This window comes from Antennarius striatus, chromosome 20, assembly GCF_040054535.1.
Source record: "Antennarius striatus isolate MH-2024 chromosome 20, ASM4005453v1, whole genome shotgun sequence".
Taxonomy (NCBI): Eukaryota; Metazoa; Chordata; class Actinopteri; order Lophiiformes; family Antennariidae; genus Antennarius; species Antennarius striatus.
The window spans coordinates 781,867-803,771 of NC_090795.1; the positions used below are offsets into that span (position 1 = coordinate 781,867).

General features: G+C 46.7%; 2 protein-coding genes across 5 annotated transcripts; one reads left to right on the forward strand and one right to left on the reverse strand.

Annotated features, from left to right (window-relative positions):
* Positions 1-1,094: 1,094 nt before the first annotated feature.
* LOC137587550 (lethal(3)malignant brain tumor-like protein 4) lies at positions 1,095-12,843 on the reverse strand. Of its 4 annotated transcripts, none has more exons than XM_068304046.1 (18): positions 12,775-12,843; positions 10,505-10,588; positions 10,245-10,330; positions 9,857-9,961; positions 9,637-9,772; positions 9,462-9,553; positions 9,109-9,251; positions 8,127-8,203; positions 7,591-7,676; positions 7,167-7,277; positions 6,972-7,086; positions 6,752-6,851; positions 6,138-6,266; positions 5,526-5,603; positions 4,816-4,889; positions 3,332-3,495; positions 3,182-3,244; positions 1,095-3,098 (listed from the first exon to the last, which is right to left on the reverse strand). In XM_068304046.1, the coding sequence occupies exons 2-18, from the start codon at positions 10,530-10,532 to the stop codon at positions 2,817-2,819; spliced, it is 1,869 nt and encodes a 622-aa protein (XP_068160147.1). In that variant the 5' UTR covers positions 10,533-10,588; positions 12,775-12,843; the 3' UTR covers positions 1,095-2,816. The 4 variants fall into 4 exon arrangements, with proteins under 4 accessions (XP_068160147.1, XP_068160144.1, XP_068160145.1 ...); XM_068304043.1 differs by having other exon boundaries at positions 6,948-7,086; XM_068304044.1 differs by lacking the exon at positions 12,775-12,843 and adding an exon at positions 11,788-11,833 and having other exon boundaries at positions 6,948-7,086.
* A 1,210-nt stretch (positions 12,844-14,053) lies between these two features.
* arhgap28 (Rho GTPase activating protein 28) lies at positions 14,054-21,762 on the forward strand. The gene is made up of 15 exons (XM_068304473.1): positions 14,054-14,080; positions 16,380-16,566; positions 16,639-16,859; positions 16,963-17,074; positions 17,853-18,139; positions 18,250-18,412; positions 18,700-18,791; positions 19,682-19,756; positions 19,855-20,008; positions 20,361-20,443; positions 20,530-20,742; positions 20,821-20,946; positions 21,331-21,458; positions 21,530-21,567; positions 21,639-21,762. The coding sequence occupies exons 2-15, from the start codon at positions 16,380-16,382 to the stop codon at positions 21,719-21,721; spliced, it is 1,962 nt and encodes a 653-aa protein (XP_068160574.1). The 5' UTR covers positions 14,054-14,080; the 3' UTR covers positions 21,722-21,762.
* The last annotated feature ends 143 nt before the right edge of the window (positions 21,763-21,905 follow it).

Below are 21,905 nucleotides of genomic sequence, written 5' to 3' on the forward strand. Positions count from 1 at the left end.
CAGCCCATATTATACAGTATTGATCGTGCCAAAGAGCTGATCAACAAAGATTGATTCTGTTATCAGAACACAAATATAGCAATCACGAACAAGACATAACAGAATATAAAAGTATTGATCAGTATTGATCCAGTATCGATGAGTATTGATGACAGAGGAAGTGCAGAGCGGCGATCGATTCCGTTCATCTGTGATCAATAAGAACATAATCAATAAAACAGACGGTTCTCCTCACCGATGGAGCTCCGGTCGGCTTCTCTTTACTCCTCATCTTCATCACCATCGTCCTCCTCCTCCTCTTCAGATGTGTCCTCCTTTCTTCGTCTCCTCCTGCCGTCTCCTCGTGTTCCCCCTCCCTCTGCCCCCCCCCGCTAACCTACCCCCAGCTCCCCCTCCCCCCTGTCGGTTCTGCAGTGATGTAGAAAAAGATTCTCCTCCGACAGAGACACAGAAAGAGAGACAGACAGGGAGAGTCCTCCCACTGAAAACTGCACGGCACCTGTCTGTCTGTCTACACCTGTCTGTCTACACCTGTCTGTCTACACCTGTCTGTCTACACCTGTCTGTCTACACCTGTCTGTCTGTCTACACCTGTCTGTCTACACCTGTCTGTCTACACCTGTCTGTCTACACCTGTCTGTCTGTCTACACCTGTCTGTCTGTCTACACCCGTCTGTCTACACCTGTCTGTCTACACCTGTCTGTCTACACCTGTCTGTCTGTCTACACCTGTCTGTCTACACCTGTCTGTCTACACCTGTCTGTCTGACTATACCTGCCTGTCTACACTCCTCGTCTAAACCTCTTCGTTACCCAGCATTCCATGGGGTCAGTGAGTCTCTGACGGTCGTGTGGTTCTGATGCAGAACATACGGCGTCTCAACAGGGACAAACCCCGTCTCCTAGCAACAGCAGCATCCCTGAATCAGCATCACCTACGACTCAGCCCGGCAAGCAGATAGACAGGCAGATAGACAGACAGACGGGCAGAGGGGGCTCACGGCTCTGAAAGGACGGGAGCTGTCCAAAGGGGAGGAGCCAGAGACACCACCTGACCAGCGGGAGCCAATGAATGAGCAGAACCCAGAGAAGCTCAGAAACTTTATTAATCTCATCAAACACTGACAGACATCAAAGCCAAAGACATGGAAGCTGTGAGCTGCAACCAGCGGGGGGCTGGGGGGGCACCCCGTTGTTGTTCAGGCTGGTTCAGCTCACAACAACAACAACAACAACAACAATAAGAAAATAATTAAAACAACAACAGACTGGAAACGTTACAATCAGTCAGACCTGAGGGAGCAGAGCGCCTCTGTGACGTCACTGTGACGTCACAGGGGGAGGAGTCAAAGCTGACTTCCTGGTTGGTTTGAGTTGCAGCAGACATACAAATATAAACTTTTATTCGATAGAAATCTGTGGCGAGGCGGTAGAGAACAATAGGAATAAAATTATAAATATAAACTCTGGAATAAAAAGCAGGACTTTCCAACTTTTCAGAATCTTTTATTTTAAAGCTTTTCTTGTGTCGCTGAAAGAAGTGACTCCTGTCTCAAACGGTCCAATCACAGCGGAGGAGGCGGGACTTTTTGGATGATGTCACTATTCAGCTTTAAGGAACACTGAGGCCACGCCTCCCTGACTGAGGAAGAGGAGCCCCTTCCTCCGTACAGTTCAATCCTGAGAGGCACAAAGACGGAGTGACATCATCACAGTGGAGGCGGAGCCACGTTGTGATGTCACTGTCACCTGTTTGTCGGGTGGTGTTTATTGATGAGCCCTTACATTCGTTTAAATATTGAAACTTAAATATGACAAAAGTTACACAGACGAAGAGAATTCTGTTTGTTTTTGAAAGATTAAATTAAAATTTTCTTGAAAATTTTTTTTCTGTTGTTTTTTTTTTGATTACATGTATTTTGGAAAAAGATTTTTGTTCTCAAGATTGTGATGGCTGAAATTTTTTTTTTTAAACTTTTGGGACTTCTTTTAAACATTTTTTCATGTAGTTTTGAGAATTCTAATTTTCTGATCATCTTTTTTTTTGTTTTTTTCTCAGTAAAATAAATAAATATGGCTTTCTCCATTTTCTGTTTTTACCAACAGTTTGAATATTTCACTTTATCTTCTCCTGATTTTGTTTGTGATGTTTTACAGGTAAATAACTTCTAACAAACGGACTGAAATCAAAATTCAGTAAAAATTTCAGTGTTTCTTTAATTTTTTTCCCTGTTTTTATCCCTGAAATTTTGGTGGTAAATTCAGTAAAATTTTATGAAGCTTGCAAAAAAAATGTTTTTGTTCTCAGCTGATTTTCGGTTCCTTCCTCTCCGCAGCGATCGTGTTCTTCAGGCCTCAATATCCCAGAATCCTTTGCTGAGGTGTTGTCTGAAGGGCTGGTTGTGAAGAGGCGGAGCCTAAAGTGTAGTTCAGGTGCTCTGGAGCCTGAATGACATTCATCAGGTGTCCCTGGGCGTGTCTTCGTAGGGGTCATGTGATCGTGTTTACGTGGACGGTGGTTCTGATCTTGTTGCATCAGCGGGTGAGCAGACTCCGCCCACTCCATGTGCCAGAGGTTACGCCGTCGTCGCGGCGGCGACTCCAGTGTTCACTTCCTCCTGACGAGTGTCCGGCGTGTCGTCGCCTGAATGACGACTTACCTGCCGACACAAACACCTGAGAATCTGACGGACGATTGGATGGACAAAGCCCCTCCCCCCTAACCCCCCCAGGAACAGGGGGGAGGGGCTTGCTGACGTCGGGGACGGGGCAGCAATGAATCGTCTCTGGATTGGCTCAGTCGTAAATCACGGGTGTCAGGTGTTGGTGTCTTCTTCTGCGTTTGATTGGTTCCCATCCTCTGCCTCTGATTGGCTCCTGTCCTCAGCAGGTGATTGGCTTCTATCCTGAGTGTGCGGTTGATTCCTGTCCTGAGCGTGTGATTGGTTCCTGACCTGAGGCTGTGATTGGCTCCTGTCCTTGGCGTGCCTGAACATCAGGATGGAGTTGTAGATTTTGAGGGCGGGGCCAAGCTTGATGGACATGATCCTGACGATGTCCCGTTGGGTGAGGAGGAGGAAGGCCCGCCCATCGATTTGCTGTACGGACAGAGGGAACCAATCAGGGTGAGGCGGGACAAGCATGATGTCATCAAAGAGACGGCAGCTGATTGGCCGCTCACCTCGTCTCTGAACTGCTTGGCCTGTTCCACGCAACCAGGAAGAGACTCGATGAAATCCGACACCTGCCGACGAGCAGAGGCGGGTCAGACAGGTGGAGGCAGGTGAGATGGGTGGAGATGCCCCGCCCCCCCGGGAGGCGACCTACTGACCTGCTGGACGCTCCAGTGTTGGACGGTCTCGGCTCGGACCCCGGCCACGCCCGGCAGCAGCTTGCGGTGTTGCTCCCAGCAGAGCGACAGGTCGCGGCCCGGCTGTGGCGACATGGCGGACAGGAACACGGATTGGTGGAGGGCGGCCTGGAGGCTGGACTCTCCTGTCGGACAGACAGACGGGTCACAGGACAGACAGACGGGTGACGGGACAGACAGACGGGTCACCGGCGCAGCGGGGCGGGGGTTCCACTGCAGCGGTGCGTTCAAGGTACGCTCAGAGAAAGAAAACGCCGTTTCTGAATTCAGTGCCCTGTTTACGGTGACAGGTATCCTTAAGCTAAGAGCTAGCAATACGCTAACAGCTATCCGTAAGCTTTGAGCGATCCTTAAGCTAAAAGTTATCCATAAGCTTATAACAATCCTTAAAATAAGATTTATCCTTAGGCCAACAGAAACTTACGCGCCAATTGATTAGCTAACAGCTATAGCACTTAGCTTAATGTATCAGTAACTAGAGTTACTGTAAGCTAACAGGTACTTTAGGATAACAGACACTTTAGGCAAGCGAGTACTTTAGGTTAACAAGTACTTTAGGCTACCAGGTACTTTAGGCACGCAAGTACTCTAGGTTAACAGATACTTAAGGGCTAACAGGTACTTCAGGCTAACAGGTACTTTAGGCAAACTAGTACTTTAGGCAAGCAAGTACTCTAGGTTAACAGGTACTTCGGGCTAACAGGTACTTTAGGCAAACAAGTACTTTAGATTAACAGGTACTTCGAGCTAACATGTACTTTAAGCAAACAGGTACTTTAGGCTAACAGGTACTTTAGGCAAACAAGTACTTTAGGTTAACAGGTACTTCGGGCTAACAGGTACTTTAAGCAAACAGGTACCTCAGGCTAACAGCCACTTTAGCTAACAGGTACTAAGGCGAGCTCAGAACCCAGCCCCCCAGGTACTGGTCCAACCAGAGACCTTTAACATGTGACCCGTCTGTGGCTCAGAGGTGAGACAGGCATCACGTGGGTCTGCTGATCAATCAGCTGATTGGAAAGAAGCCCGCTACTCCTCAGCGGCAAAAATGCGGCGTGCACCAACACAACCGTTACCATGGAAACAGCCACTTCATCTGCCTGCTGTTTCCATGGAAACAAGGAAGGGAGCACGGGGGGGGGGGGGACTCCATCATTAACTCCTATGCAGCTCCACAAAGCGCTGCAGCTGGTACTTCTCCTGCGTTACCTGAACGCATCACGTGACGCTGTAGCCGCTGCTAATGCTAACGCTAACAACGCCTCTTCAAAGTAACTCGGATCAGAAACAGAACCACAGAGTCCAGTCCAGCAGGAGGCGCCTGCTAGCTAGTTACACCAGGATCCCTGACCTTTAACCTCTAAGTACAACAATAACACTTTAGCTAGCGGCTAGCCCGGAGCTAGCAGCTGACACTCAGAGGAAACAGTTTGAATGGACTCTACCTGGATTGACGGCTCTGATCTGAAGCTCCTCCTCTTCCTTCTTCACACGGAGGAATTTGGTTGGCTGGGTCAACCTGGGCGAGTGAAAGAGAGGAAACATGTTCGAACACGACGCTGTTTGTCGTCTGGGATTAGCATCAGACATGATAACGGTATCGCTAGCTAGCCTGGCACGCCCCTTGGGTGTCGCACACGATTGATTTCTGACATAAAAGTGAAGAAATAAAGTCTGAAAAACGTAGCAGTACACGACAGGTTGTCTTCTTTGCAGTTGGAAGCAGAAAAACTGAAGAGAAGCAATGCATTGTGGGAAGCTCATGACATACAGTTACAAACTCCAGCTCCATCTGAGCAGTAAAACCACTACAGGAACACCGATGCCCTGTTATGCATGAATAGCATGTTAGCGCACGGCCTCTGTTGGGGTGGATTACCCACAATGCATAGGGTTGTTGGAAAAGCCCAGAGGAATTTGAAGAAAAGCTAAATTCCAGCCTTTGTTGTAATTTATTTAAACGTCTCCGGTTCCTCGTCTGTTGTGTTTGTTATATAATCCAGTTTTATATAACCTCCACGGTAATCCACTCACAAAACACACACCCACACACACTCCACTCGAGCCTGTCGTCCTGTCTGAGGAGGAGAGAGGGAGACAGGTCGCAGCCGCCGAGGTCATCCGATAACGAGCCAATCGGAGTGACCGATCTCACCTGTCTGTCAGTCTCCTCTTCCCCAGAGGAAGCATCAGCGCCTCGTCCCCGGGCTCCGGCTTCACCTCCACGCTCCCACTGGTCAGCGGACAGACAGGTGGAGAGAGACAGGTGGAGAGACAGATAGGTGGAGAGAGACAGGTGGAGAGACACAGACACAGACAGGGGTAGACGGGTACGAGCCAGAACGATGGAGAGAGGCGAGCAAACCGGAGCAAAGGGAAAGAGACAGAGGAGACAGGATTCAGCCAATAATTAATACTTTATCAGTTTTCACTTAAAATCAATGAATGTGATTGGGGAACAGCACCCCCTGCTGGTGATATTAAAATTTAAAAAAATTGTCATTGAAATGTTTTTTTAAGTTTAAAAAATTTAAATTTAAAAACACCAAAATAAAAGTTAAATTAAAATAAACTAACACAAAAATTGACAGTTAACGTAAAATACACATCTATTTAAATTATATTTGTTTATTCATTATGTTTAAAACAACTTATTAAAAAATGTTTTTTTTCTTTTTTGTTAAATGTTATTCTATTCATTATGTTTAAATTTTGAAGTACATAAATCGAGAATGAAACCAAACTGAAGTCGTTGGCAACAGGTTACCTGTCTGACTGGTTGCCATGGTGATACATGGTGACAGGTACAAGGGTGATGACTCTCTCTCCTCCCAGCCTATCAGGGAGCACCACCTCCTTACGCATATTAATATCTGAGTAGGGACAGCCGAAGGCACTGGGGGAGGGACGGCAGGAGGATGACTCAGCAAAAAGTTGCATGACTCAGCAGGCAGAAACATGACTCGGCAAGAAAGAAAATGCCACAAAAAGAGACGTAACTCAGCGGACAGACACATAGTAAAAAATCAGAAATACGACTCAGCAGGCAAGAACATGATTCGGCAATAACAAAACATGACTCGACAAAAAGAGACATAACTCAGCAGACAGACTGCCGCGTCAGCAATAGAAATTGCCCCCTTATATGGTCAAAAGAAATTTTCCATGACACTGACACGCAACTAACAACAAAGGGAAGTGACTCAGCAAAAAAGAAGCATGAATCAGCAGGCTCAGCAAAAAGGAGGAAAAAAAATCAATGGACAAAAATCAGAACCATGACTCAGCTAATTCATTTCATCATCCAGACGCGTCCGTCGGTCCACGCCCACTTTTATGTTGACAAACATTCATCCACAACAACCATGACTCAGCGTTTACCTGTGGTGTCCGGTGTATTTGGCTCCTTTGATGTGTCCGACGCCCCTGCAGCCCGGAGTGGGACACACCCCCTGAGAGGGGGAGGAGATGGGGGAGGAGCCTGTCTCACACACAGAGGGGACGCGTCAATGACAAGCAGCTGCTGCTGAGGCCTACCTGTCTGTCTCCACGTGACCCGTCTACCTGACTGGCTTACTGCACTCTGATTGGTCGCTCTGACCTGGGGGCGGCTCCAGCGGGTGTCCCGTGCGCTGGCACCAGCCCACAGGGTGGAGGTCAGAAAGGTCGCTGTCGCACCACACGTCGAACTGCTGCGACCAGCCGTCGTAGTGGATCTGCGGGTCACACACACATCGTCACACACTGATGACATCACACGTGCACGTAGACAGGCAGACAGACGGGCACGCCGTACCTTCACCCGGTAGTCTTCGGTGTCTGTCACCGTGGCGACACGGATCAACATGGGATTCCTCCGATCCACCGCTTCCAGTTTCTGGTCGACCTGGAAACCATGTGGAGCCCTCTGATTGGACGGAAGCAGACAGGTACAGGAAGTGAACGTGAGTCATCAGGTGAGTGATTGACCTGTCAGCCACGCCCCGAACGAGGGACGACTTCCCTCCACTGATCACGTCCTCCCCTCCGTCTCACCCTCCTCCCTTCAACTCATCTCCTCTCCTGCCTCCTCATCTCCTCTCCTGCCTCCTCATCTCCTCTCCTGCCTCCTCATCTCCTCTCCTGCCTCCTCATCTCCTCTCCTGCCTCCTCATCTCCTCTCCTGCCTCCTCATCTCCTCTCCTTCAGTGTCAGTTCCTTCCTTCCCCCGCCCCCCTCACCAGTGTGAAAGCTGAGCTGGGAGCAGCAGTAGAACTGGTCTCCTGTAGATACTCCGCCCACAGGAAGTTCTCTGGGTCAGGATGACCTGAAACACAAAAGTACCACATCACCACGGACACAGAGTACTACAGAGTACTACAATACTACAGAGTATTCAGAGTACTACAGAGTACTAGAGTACTACAGTATTACAGAGTATTCAGAGTACTACAGAGTACTACAGAGTACTACTAGACTACTCAGAGTACTATAAAGCACTAGAGTACTATAGAGTACTACAGACTACTCCGAGTACTACAGAGTACTACAATACTACAGAGTATTCAGAGTACTACAGAGTACTCAGAGTATTACAGAGTACTAGAGTACTACAGTATTACAGAGTATTCAGAGTACTAGACTACTCAGAGTACTAGACTATTCAGAGTACTAGACTATTCAGAGTACTACAGAGTACTAGACTACTCAGAGTACTACAGAGTACTACAAAGTACTCAGAGTACTCCAGCATGCTAGAGTCCATGAGTGGGCGTACCCTGGGGCGCGGTCAGAGGTCGCCCCTGTTCTTCACACCAGCCCACAGGATGGATGTAGGGACTGCTGCTGTCACACCTGATCGATCAATAAACAGTCAGTGAGTCAATATATCACCAATACCTGATCACAGTGCTACTGATCGATAACTAGTCTGACACACACCATTAGAACTGTTAGAGCTCCCCCTGCTGGCCATACACTAAACCACTGTCCACCTACAGCTGATGGTGCTGTTGCCACGGTTACCGTCTCACCAGTCATCTAGGTGTCTCACCAGTCGTCTAGGTGTCTCGCCAGTCGTCTAGGTGTCTCACCAGTAGTCGTAGGTGTCTCACCAGTCGTCTAGGTGTCTCACCAGTCGTCTAGGTGTCTCGCCAGTCGTCTAGGTGTCTCACCAGTAGTCCAGGTGTCTCACCAGTCGTCTAGGTGTCTCACCAGTAGTCGTAGGTGTCTCACCAGTAGTCCAGGTGTCTCACCAGTAGTCGTAGGTGTCTCACCAGTCGTCTAGGTGTCTCACCAGTCGTCTAGGTGTCTCACCAGTCGTCTAGGTGTCTCGCCAGTCGTCTAGGTGTCTCACCAGTAGTCCAGGTGTCTCACCAGTCGTCTAGGTGTCTCACCAGTCGTCTAGGTGTCTCACCAGTAGTCCAGGTGTCTCACCAGTCGTCTAGGTGTCTCACCAGTCGTCTAGGTGTCTCACCAGTAGTCGTAGGTGTCTCACCAGTAGTCCAGGTGTCTCACCAGTCGTCTAGGTGTCTCACCAGTCGTCTAGGTGTCTCGCCAGTCGTCTAGGTGTCTCACCAGTCGTCTAGGTGTCTCACCAGTAGTCGTAGGTGTCTCACCAGTAGTCCAGGTGTCTCACCAGTAGTCGTAGGTGTCTCACAAGTCGTCTAGGTGTCTCACAAGTCGTCTAGGTGTCTCACCAGTCGTCTAGGTGTCTCACCAGTCGTCTAGGTGTCTCACCAGTCGTCTAGGTGTCTCACCAGTAGTCATAGGTGTCGTCCCAGTTGTCGAAGTGAACTAGGAAGTGGTCGTCGATGACATCAGTGACGGACGCCACACACACCAGACCCGGGTTCTTCCTGTCCACCGCCTCCAGCCTCATCCCCACCTGGAACCCACAGCCCTGAGAGACAGACAGGTGGAAAGAGAGAGAGACAGACAGGTGGAGAGACAGAGACAGGTGGAGAGAGAGAGGTAGAGAGAGACAGTGGGGGGGAGACAGACAGGTGGAAAGAGAGACAGACAGGTGGAGAGACAGGTAGAGACAGTCAGAAAGACAGATATATACTGACTGCAGTGCGACAGGTGAACAGACAGACAGGTATATACTGACTGCAGTGCGACAGGTGAACAGGGTGGGCGGGGCAGCGTGAGAGCCAGTGGACTCAAGGTGGAGCGACCAATCAAATTCTGTCTCACTGCAACCTGTGGAGAGAGAGACAGGCAGGTGGAGTGATGTCACTGCTGTGATGTCATCGTGTCGGATGAGTCGGACTTCCTCTGCTCACCTTTGGGTGGGTGGAGCTTGTGGTTGTTTTCTTTACACCAGCCCACCGGTCGGATGTCAGCTGAGTCAGCATTTACCCAGAAGTCATAGCACTCCGAGTAGCCGTCGATATGGAGACGTAACCGACAGCCAATGACCTGACAGAGAGAGAGACAGGTGAGTCACCCAACCGACCCCAGACAGGTGTGACTGTTGGCATAGCGGATGCTATCGTGCGTTACCTCGGCAACAGTCAGCACACAGAACATGGAGGGATGCAGGGGGTCAACGCCCTCCAGTTTCATCCCCATCTTGAAACCAGTTCTCCTGCTGGGAAACAACTGGGACTGGCGACAGGTGAGAGAGACAGACAGGTAAGCCTGACGCGTTTTTATGCTGAGTCAGCTCAAATCACGACAGGAAGTCGTCTTTAACTCTTTCAACTCCTACACATTTTCCCCCACGCCTATTATGTTGCCATGGAAGCTAACAGACGTACACTTCCTGTTCTGGACCAGAACCACCCACAGGAGCAGTTTAGCATCTGTAGCATTAACTAGCGTCAGCACCGCGACCCCTGAACGAGTTGGAGCCGGTTCGGACCAGTTTTCCCAGAATGCCCGGCGTTACCTGTGTAAACAACGACGTGGGAGCAGCTTCGGCTTTCTGTTCATTCAGGTACTGCTGCCAGGACCAGGACCGCCTCTTCACGCTCACTGAACACAACAACAACACCGGGTTAGCTTAGCACGCTAACACACTAACGACCATGATCGATAATTAAACTTTAGTGTTTGTTCCAGCGGGAAAAAAACAGTTAACATTTAACTCCAAACCAGTTTGATGTGGTTATGCTAATGCTAATGGAGGCGTAAAAAAGGTCTCTCTACCTTGACTGCTGCTGGCCTTGTTCTTCATGTTCCGTTCTTCTTTCTTGGTTCTTTATTTTCTGGACAGGAAATAAAGACGGAGGCCTGGAGGAGCAAAACACGTTTTATGAAAACGTGAACCACTTGACTGTAGATGCTGTAGTTTAAATAAAGGTTATTAAACAGAAAAGTCGGTAATCTGTCTGGAATTTTGGGAAATTCTTGTTTGTTTTTTCTTTTAAAATTACATTTGATGATGAGGTTTGTTTTCTGCACACATTTCAAAAATATCTTGACACTTCACACATTTCACACACTTCACACACTTTCACACACTTCATTTCATTTCACACACTTCACACAGTTCACGTCAAAGATGTTCCTTCTCTTATTTTGAAAATTTTAACATCCATTCATTCCCTAACTGGAAAAAATATTTTTTGAAGTAATTCTTTTTTCATTTTATAAAATAATTTTGACTTGTAACATATTTGAATTTTAAAATCATTTTGATGTAAAACAAATACATTTTTTTGTTAATTTTAAAAAATAAAATTGACATGATTTTTCGTTTTGAAGTGTTGATTTTGATCCACGCTTCAAAACAGAAAACCATGTAAAAAAAAGTTCATTTTTTTTCACTTTATAAAATAATTTCGAATTTTACAGTAATTGAAGTTTAAAATAATTTGGACGTAAAAAAAAAAGTAAATTCGTTTTTCATTTTACAATTTTCATTTTATAATTTTTTTTTACTTTGAAGCATTGATTCTGATCTACGCTTCGAAAGGAAAAACCACTTAAAAAAGTATATTTGTTTTTCATTTTAAAAATAATTTTTTACCTTTTTTTAATGCTTTCTCGTGACGTCATGCTTCAGGCTTTCTTTAGATCGTATTTCACGTGTTGACGTTGGTGTATTGTTCTGACCTCACACCATGTAAACAGCCTATGGGATGAATTTACAGCTACAAACATTCTTTGTACAAATGTTTAGAGCAGAAATGACTTCTGGTGAATTTTTTATTTTACTACACTGTTGAGTTTTTCTTTTCTTTTGATGACGTTATTCTGGATGTTTAGAATTTAAAAATAATAATTTATAGGAATAAAACTTCATTTTGAAAACAGGAAGCGCTCAGTTGGGTCACCTGACCACCAGCTGGTGACGTAGGCACGACCGTTTAACTGACCCAACAGAAGTAAACATCACAAACAAACTATAGCAAAAACAAGAGTTGGGTTTGAATGGTTTAAAATGACGTCATCAACGTGACGTTTGCGCTCCTCAGCCAATAACTAACCAATAAACACTCGATAGCATTCAGATTGACTGGAAGAAACACTCAACATCATCTTCATCTCCACGGCAGGAAACGACTCCATTAAAACACACGCGCACACACGCAAACAGGAAATCAACACATCTCCCTTCAAAGTAAGAGTCAGTTTCCGTTGTTAGGGCTGATGATCAAATCAATCAATGAACAACTTATTACACATGAACAGGATATTACCAGTAAATAACAGACGGTACTGAAGCTGTACGCGGGTCACAGCAGAACCACCACACCTGATCCGGATCAATATCAAAATCAGAACCAGAAAAACTCTGATCCCTGCAGACACACTCCATCAAAACATTCTATTAACACTGATTTGTTTTTAAAACATTTTTTAGTTGTTTTCGATGGGATATTCTGCTGTTGACTTCATTAAATTGATTACCATTGTTTACACAGATTATTTTCCAAAAATTCTACTTATATAATCTATATAGTATCTTGATTTTGTTAACACTTTGCTGTGCTTTACTTATAAGAATTATTAATGGAGAGGACTTGACTTTGAAATTTTCATACTTAAACACGTATAGATTTATTATAAAATAAAATGTTTCCATTATGAGTCTCTGCAAACAAAAATAAAATTGAATTTAGCTCATAATTATCTTTGCATTTACGTATTTCAATAAGTAATTACTTCATACGATGATCAGATTGATCCCATTTTATTTGTTGATCATTTCAGATGAAGTTTTGTATCTCTTGCGTCAACAATCACTGAACCTTTATTTTGAAGGTGAGGGCGGAAGTAGCAGAGATGTCGGCTAGAATCAGGAAACAACAAACAGATCACGACCCGGCGGTGATCCGCGGCTCTCCCCCGCGGCCTTCGGGCTCCTGTGAGCGGCTTCAGCAGGAGCAGAGGGCCGCTGGGAGGAACCGGAGGCCCGCAGGGAGGAAGGCCGAGAAGCCGTTACCGATACCGGCCGTTAAAAGGACACTTACCCGCCGCTGATGATCCGCCTGCTGACAGCGACACAACACGGAAATAATGAAGTACGGACTTCTGTGCGCATGCGCAGAAGCTCCGCGGAGAGAGCGAAGGAGAGAGATTTTTGATTTTTAACATCACGTTTATTCATAAATGTCAAATTACTAAAACAATCACGTTGACACAAAATCCAAAAGGGATTCATGTAAAGAAGATTTTCAATAGTACTGTGTGTTTTCTGAGCAAAAACATCTAAGCTTTTAACATTTATCAAACTAAAAAAAACCCACAAAATTAAGAAAAATAGAAACAATCATCCGTTCTCCACAATTATCTCTTTTACAATCACATATTTTACTTTTTTTCCTTAGTTTTTTCAATCAATAAAACTCTTTGTAAAAACTGGCTCACCACTTCCTGTTTTACTTTTCATTTCACAGCTGAGGCGACCCAGAAACATGTTGAGGTCAGGAGAAATAGATAGATAGATAGATAGATAGATAGATAGATAGATAGATAGATAGATAGATAGATAGATAGATAGATAGATAGATAGATAGATAGATAGATAGATAGATAGATAGATAGATAGATAGATAGATAGATAGATAGATAGATAGATAGATAGATAGATAGATAGATAGATAGATAGATAGATAGATAAATGTTTCCACTTTGGCCCTCAAACCTTTTGTGTCTTCCAGGAATTTTTTTTAAATCTTTTGCAAATCATATTTTTCTGTTACGGCTTCTTTCAGACTGTTTAGAGAGAGAATAAATCATTTCAAGTAAAATAAAACTATTTGTTTTAAAATGTCTCATTGTAAACATTTTCATCTATAATCCTAAATAATCTAGAAATTGCACTAGACATAATTTATATCAAATATTATATTATTATATACTACACTATTATTTTATTGATACTATCATGTCCAACAGGAACTATTAGCCTATCATAGCATTACGACTGGAATGAGCTAGGCTAATGCTAACAGTTTTCATCAGCTTTCATCTCTGTGCTAAGCTAGGCTAACAGGTGATGGATTCCTCCCTGAAGGACCAACAGCTGATGGACGGTTTCTCCAGCACTCCCAGTCTGAGCTGGCATCCAGCTGCTGGGCTAAACTGGGAGCCCCGCCATCTCCTCTCGCCCCGAGGCTCCTCCTACCACACACACACACACACACACACACACACACACACACACACACACACACACACACACACACACACACACACACACACACACACACACACACACACACACACACATCCTCTGTGTCTCCATACCGATGACAGCAGCCAGACTGATCGGAGGTGAGTTTGTTTCTTGTCTTTACGTCTGTATTGATCGCTGATCAGTGTTAACATTGATAAGTGACTGAACTGATCAAACTGATGTGGAGGGCAGAGAGACGATGGGAGGGATGGATAAAGACAGAAAGAGGAACAAACAAATGTGTCAAACAAATTCAAAGAAATAAATCTGATTCTGTGAGAGTGAGAAGGATGACAGCGTCGTTATTGACGAGTGATTTTTGTCGTTGCTGATTAATCTGACAACTATTTTATCATTAATGGATGAATTCTGTCAGTAAAATCTTTTAGAGATGCAGATTTTAATTTTTCTTCATGACATCCTTGTTTGGACGTCTGAGATTCAGTTTCTGTGAGGTTTAACACTGAAATGACTGAAACTGATCAGAAACTGATCAATGTGACTAGTTTCCGATCGGTGTGACGCTGATTCTTATTGATACTCTCCGGTGTGCAGGTGAAACGAGATGATCGACAGGAAGTGAAGGAAATCATTCACTAAATAAATAAGAAATAAAAGTTATGGGTGGTTGAGAGGAACAAAACTCAGGTTATATACAGTATAAAGTAGACAGAGTCAAAAGTATAAATCAATCAATCAATCAATCAATGAAAGTTGAAATAAATCACATTAAAAAATACCTGACGGACAGCTGCACTGTGTGTGATTGGTCTAGTGGTGCAGCCAATCAGCTCGCAGATCCATCTGATTAACAGCTGAAGGGAAACAGGAGAGGAAGATACTGATGACATCACACGCAGTGAAACATTCCAGGTTCACGCAGTGAAACAGTCCAGGTTCACGCAGTGAAACATTCCAGGTTCACGCAGTGAAACAGTCCAGGTTCACACAGTGAAACATTCCAGGTTCACGCAGTGAAACAGTCCAGGTTCACGCAGTGAAACAGTCTCAGTTATCAGATGTCCTTCTGGTTGGTTATAACTTGATGATGTCAGATCAGACCATCTCTAGCGTGTAACCAGCAGTGTGTATATGTGAGGTCAGTGGAGACGCATCATTCTGACTTGAGATCAGGTTTAGATTGGGTTTAAATCAAGTTTAGATGAAGTTTAGATCAGGTTCAGATCAAGTTTAGTTCAGGTTTAAATCAGGTTTATATCAGATTTAAATCGAGTTTAGATCATGTCTAGATCATGTTCACATCAGGTTTAGATTGGGTTTAGATCAGGTTTAGATCGGGTTTAGATCAGGTTTAGATCAGGTTTAGATCAAGTTTAGAACAAGTTTAGATCCGGTTTAGATCAGGTTTAGATCAAGTTTAGAACAGGTTTAGATCAGGTTCAGATCAGGTTTAGATCAGGTTTAGATCAACCAGTTTGTGAGTTACGTTAAACACAAACCCGTCCTGCAGAAGTCCGTGTGGTTTTCAGAGGATTTAACGTCTCACTCTGCTGCAGGAATAACCAGGTCGGATTACGGCCTGAGGACCTGAGTGGAAACACTTATCTCTGACGCTCTGATTGGCTGCCACATCCATTTCCTCCTAATGGACGCGCGGAAGCAGCTAGCGTTAGCCGGTGCGCCCCACTCTGTCGTCCTCGGGGAAACGAACCATTACAGGTTGTGATCGATGCAGAGGAAGAGGCCGACTTCCTCGACACGACTACACGCGTGTCGTCAATATTTAATGTCTCAGCGCCGCGTCGTCCGTCCAACAACCGCAAGATCTAAATACAAACAACAGTCAGATGTCACACCTCCAATAAATAAATAAAACTAAACGCTTTTGTTTGGTTTGAGCTGATATAGAAATATAACGGTGTCATTTTAAACACTTCTGGTTCAATGCAAACCAGGAGGCTGAAAACTTTATTGTAAAAGTGAAAGAACACATTTTCAAATGTTTCAACCATATAAAGTTTTGGCATTTATTTAAAATCAATGCTAAAGAAATTAGCAACGTGAGTTCCCAACCTCTTTTATTTGCGCCGCGGACCGGATTAACATCAGACAGTATTTTCACAAATCCGTGACAAAATAAAAACTAATATAGATATATATAAAGATAATTATAGTAAATCAATAAATACATTATGTTAATAAAATAAATTATGTTTAATAGATTATATTTTATAAATTATATTTAAAATTTAAAAAATAAAAAAGTTTTTTTGTATGTTATTGATGGCAGACAGGATCCATTCCTCTGATTGGCTGTCACTCTGATTGGTTGACAGAAACATTCCCCTCTCTATGATCATGTGACTGGCTGACAGGATCAGCGACGTCGTGATTGGTTAATGAGATCTACAACCTCCATTTCCTGTCTGTCTCTAGATGTTGTCTCCGCCTGCTACCTCTATCCCCGCCTCCTCCTCCGCCCCTCCTCCGCCCCCTCAACCAGCGACCTCTGACCGCCGCCGCATCGCCATGGAAACCTACTGGAGGGAAGTTCAAAGTATCGAGGAGGAGAAGGAAGGAGAGGACGAGGAAGACGAGGAAGAAGAGAGGAAGAGTATGGATGGTAAGTCAGAGCGACCCCTGGGGGACACCCCGTCTGTCTGACTCAGCCCCGCCCATTTTTGTCTACCTGTAGAGGTGGAGCTGGAGGAGGCGTGGCTGACGGAGGCGGGGCTCTCCTCTCTGGTGATGGGCTCGTCTTCGGAGGAGGCGTCGCCCCCGGCGGCCGAGGCGCTGCTGTCCACGTTGACGCGGCAACAAGCCGCCACGGTGAGGAGGAGGCTGGACAACTACAGCGAGACGCTGAAGAGCAGGAACCGGCAGCCAATCAGAGACGTCCGCGACGTCTTCACTGAGGTGGAGCAAAAAAACATGTCGCACGAGCAGGGTGTGTCAGTCTGACCACAGGCATTCTGGGAAACGTGGAAAATGTCTCCCGTTCTCTCTCTCGCCGTTCCAGCCAGACGACGACTCAGCAGATAGAGGCCCCGCCCCTCCGGCTCGTCCTGCTGAGTCAGCGCCGTGTCAGTACCACAGCACCACCAAAACCATCCGGAGACACGCCCACAAAGGTGTCTGTCTGCCCGCCTGTCTGTCTGTCCTCAGAGGTTCTAGTGGTTCTAGTGGTCCTTCAGGAGGTTCTAGTGGTCCTTCAGGAGGTTCTAGTGGTCCTTCAGGAGGGCCTATTGGTCCTTCAGGAGGTTCTAGTGGTCCTTCAGGAGGGTCTAGTGGTCCTTCAGGAGGTTCTAGTGGTCCTTCAGGAGGTTCTAGTGGTCCTTCAGGAGGATCTAGTGGTCCTTCAGGAGGTTCTAGTGGTCCTTCAGGAGGTTCTAGTGGTCCTTCAAGAGGTTCTAGTGGTCCTTCAGGAGGGCCTAGTGGTCCTTCAGGAGGATCTAGTGGTCCTTCAGGAGGGTCTAGTGGTCCTTCAGGAGGTTCTAGTGGTCCTTCAGGAGGGTCTAGTGGTCCTTCAGGAGGTTCTAGTGGTCCTTCAAGAGGTTCTAGTGGTCCTTCAGGAGGTTCTAGTGGTCCTTCAAGAGGTTCTAGTGGTCCTTCAGGAGGGCCTAGTGGTCCTTCAGGAGGATCTAGTGGTCCTTCAGGAGGGTCTAGTGGTCCTTCAGGAGGTTCTAGTGGTCCTTAAGGAGGTTCTAGTGGTCCTTAAGGAGGTTCTAGTGGTCCTTTAAGAGGTTCTAGTGGTCCTTCAGGAGGTTCTAGTGGTCCTTTAAGAGGTTCTAGTGGTCCTTAACGAGGTTCTAGTGGTCCTTCAGGAGGTTCTAGTGGTCCTTCAGGAGGTTCTAGTGTCCCTCAGGAGGTTCTTCTGGTTCTTCATGGGTTCCTCTTCTGTGTCTCCAGTTCGACCAACTCTTCCAACGTTTCTTTTTGAGGATCGACGTCCTGAACACCCACCATCCTCCCCAAACACCCCCCCAACATCCAACACACACTCTCTGACCAACACACACTCGCCAACAAAACCACCGTCTCCCCCTCACACACACTCACCGCCACTCAGTCACCCCAGACAAGCTGATTGGTTGCTGCGGGACTCTCCGTACTCAGAGGGTGTGGCTGAACACAAACGGGGCGGGGCCTGTTGGGACTGCCAAAGTTTTTACGGCGGCGAAAACGGCGACGTGCCGGTGAGTCTGACGTCATTTCTCCTGTTTCTGAAAAGAACTGTTCCTGTTTTATCAAAGTGTGTGTGTGTGTGTGTGTGTGTGTGTGTGTGTGTGTGTGTGTGTGTGTGTAGTTTGTACCCGTCTCACCCTCTCAGGGCCTCACCCGGGCGGACGACCTGTCGTTGCGTGACCTCGTCCGTGTCGGGTTCATCTCCCACATCGAGCTCTCCACCTTCCTGCTCTCTCTGGGTGTTCAAACCAAACGCACCCGTCCGCCGCGCCGCCGCACACGCGGTGCGTTCACTTCCTCTTGTCTGAGATGATGTCATTCATTTGCATCACTTTTAATTCATCTAGTTAGCATGCTGGGCTAATTCATCCAAACTGACTTAACCCCGCTCGCATCAGTGCTAGCTTTAAAGCTAGCCAACACATATTGATGAACAAATGGTTAGCTATCGAGCAGCTAAATGCTAAAGCTACCTGTTTTGGTAGCTATCAGACTATTAGTGTTTGATTGGCTGGAACACAAACAACAAACCGAAACAAAGAAACAAAGAAACAGTCCTCCTGTCCACCAGATGGCGGTGTGTTCGGCGTCCCTCTGGACCAGCTGCTGGAGAACGACAGGAAACGGTTTCCTGGAATTAAAGTTCCCGTCGTCTTCCAAAAGGTGAACGACGGCTTTTCTGTTTGTTTGTTTGTTGTTTTCCTGGTTGTTGACTGAAGCACAAACACAACAACATGAAAGCACTTTAGCGCTTAGCGCTTAGCGTTATCTGAGTCAACGGTGAACCTGGTGAGGTTAGCTTCCTGCTAACAGCTGAACATTCCTCTGCTGTAGTGAGTGGTTAGCATGACGCTAACAGCTGGTGAAGGTTATTTTAGCAGCTGCAGCTGTGGGTTTAATCTGATCTCTGGTCAGATTAAACTATTAAAGGGTTATTCCCTGTAAATTAAAATTGTCTTAAAATTTTAGTTTTTCCCATTTTTTTGCGTGTTGAAAAGTCTTGCAAAAGAAGAAAACATCAAAACTCACTATTATGTGAACTTTTGTTCTTCAGACTCTTGAATGATGATGTCACTTCCTGTTAGTGGCGTCACTGACAGGAAGTGTGCTGCATTGTGGTACAAAATGACGTGAATGATGGGTTGGGACCTGGAATAGATGGAGGCGGATGAATCATGAGATTTTAACAAAAATTAAGTCATTTTATCTAGAATTAACTAAAGTATTTATAACCATTAGAACTAAAAATATGTAGATTTGATATTTTTTATTTTTTATACCACATGAGCAACAAATTATTTTTTTAAAATTATTTTTTAACACAAAAAGTTAAAAATATGCAAATTGTATGTTTATTATTCAAATATATTTTAGCTGATGCTAACAAGGAAACGGAAATGGTTTCAGACACTAAACAGCTCCATTACGACTCTCAAACACACTTTGTGTGTGTGTGTTTGTGTGTGTGTGTGTGTGTGTGGGTGTGTGTGTGTGTGTGTGTGTGTGTGTGTGTGTGTGTCTGTGTGTGTGTGTGTGTGTGTGTGTGTGTGTAGCTGTTGTGTGTTCTGGAGAGCAGCCTGCAGACTGAAGGGATTCTCCGGGTCCCGGGTTCAGCTGCTCGACTGAAGGTAACGGAACACACACACAGTGGGTGGAGTCTGTTCAGTTGTCATGGAGACGAATGTGGTTGTAAATGATACCAGTGACCAGCTGTCTGTCTCTTCAGTGCCTCCGTAGAGAGTTAGACAGTTGTTGCGGAGGGTTCGACTGGTCGGCCGTCAGACAGACGGACGCCTCAGGTCTGCTGAAGCTCTTCATCCGGGAGCTGCCGACGCCCCTCCTGACACACACACACCTGTCCACCTACCGCTCTGTGCTGGGTACACACACACACACACACACACACACACACAACCTCACACTGAAGCTACATTTACACTTAAAACACACAAAACAAGAACATTTCAAATTTACCGATTATCTGAAAAATAAATGCGAAGCTACAAAAATGCTAATTATTAGCATCGTAAGCATCAACTGTTAGGATCTCAATGAAAGTCCAAAGTTGAAGTTACGCAATAAATGTACACAAAAAATCAACACGAGCCTCGCTGAAGCGTCAGTAACAGCCCAACGTTACATCATCAGAAAGTAACCAATGAAATCCATGAGGGGCGGGGCTTGAGGAAGCAGCGCCGCGTTCCCTTGACTCCCGTCTGTCTGCGTCCGCAGGCGTGTCGTCGGTCGTCCATCAGGTCCAGGCGCTGCAGCTGCTGTCGCTGCTGCTTCCTGAAGCTAACAGAGAAGCCCTGAGAGTGAGGCCACGCCCACCACACAGTCAGCCAATCACACGCCTCGAATTGACCATCACCTTAAATCCGGCCCCGCCTCTTGTCTCCAGGCTCTGTTGGTCTTTCTGCGTCAAGTGGTCTCCCATCAGGACCAGAACCGGATGACCCTGTGGAACGTCTCCATGGTGATGGCGCCCAATCTGTTCTCCTCCCACCACCGGCGTCAACGCTCCATCGCTAAGCAACAGGAGGAGATGGAGGAGGCGGTGGGCGGGGCTCACCTGGTCCGCCTGATGATCACCCACCAGGACCTGCTGTGGACCGTAAGCCGGCGACACTCAGGTCTAGCCACGCCCACATCTCCGCCCTACGTCAACCACTTCCTGTTTTCCCTCCCCAAGGTCCCCAACTTCCTGTTGTCTCAGGTGAGACACCTGAACCAGGCATCCAATCAGAAGGTGTTCCGCCTGCCCAAGACCAGGAGACGGCTGCTGAGGAGGAAGAACGACAAGAACGACACCAACCAGGTGAGACCGGCTAGAACCAGGTAGAACCGGTTAGAACCAGGTAGAACCGGTTAGAACCAGGTAGAACCGGCTAGAACCAGGTAGAACCGGTTAGAACCAGGTAGAACCGGCTAGAACCAGGTAGAACCGGCTAGAACCAGGTAGAACCGGTTAGAACCAGGTAGAACCGGTTAGAACCAGGGAGAACCGGTTAGAACCAGGGAGAACCGGCTAGAACCAGGTAGAACCGGTTAGAACCAGGTAGAACCGGTTAGAACCAGGTAGAACCGGTTAGAACCAGGCAGAACCGGTTAGAACTGGATAAAACCAGGTGAAAACCAGCTAAAACCGGGTCCAGACCCCCACTTCGCGTGTGTGTGTGTGTGTGTGTGTGTGTGTGTGCAGATCACGGAGCTGTGTGACGGTGTGATCCGGGTTCACGCCCCTCTGAATGCTAAGGTTTCCATGGCGATACAGCTGGACGGACAGACGCGAGCCAGAGACGTCACGGCACGCTTCGAGCGCGACAACAGGTGAGTCCTGCCTCCAGCCGCCCGATGGATTGATTGATCGGTTGATTGATTGATCGCCGGTGTCCCTGCAGCCCGGTCCAGCGTCTCTACGAGGTCGGAGGAAACATCAGTGAGTCTGACTCCGCCTCTTCCTCTTTCCACCTGTCGAGCAGCAGACGCTAACACCTGTCTCTCTCTCAGCCGAGCGCCGCCTCCACCCGGACTGCGTGCTATTGGACGTCTACCGAGCCAACCCCCACTGTGATTGGCTGATCAAACCCTGACATAGGACCCGCCTCAGCATCTCTCCGCCCACTCTTTTCCACCTCTGCAGAAGGGGGCGTGGCTGTTTTTGGGGAGGAACCCAAGTCAGGTGTCAGCTGTGGGGGGACGTCAAGAACTGATCTCTGAGCTCCGCCCCTCCACCCCTCGCCACGTTTACACGGAGCCATGGATCCGACGCCACGC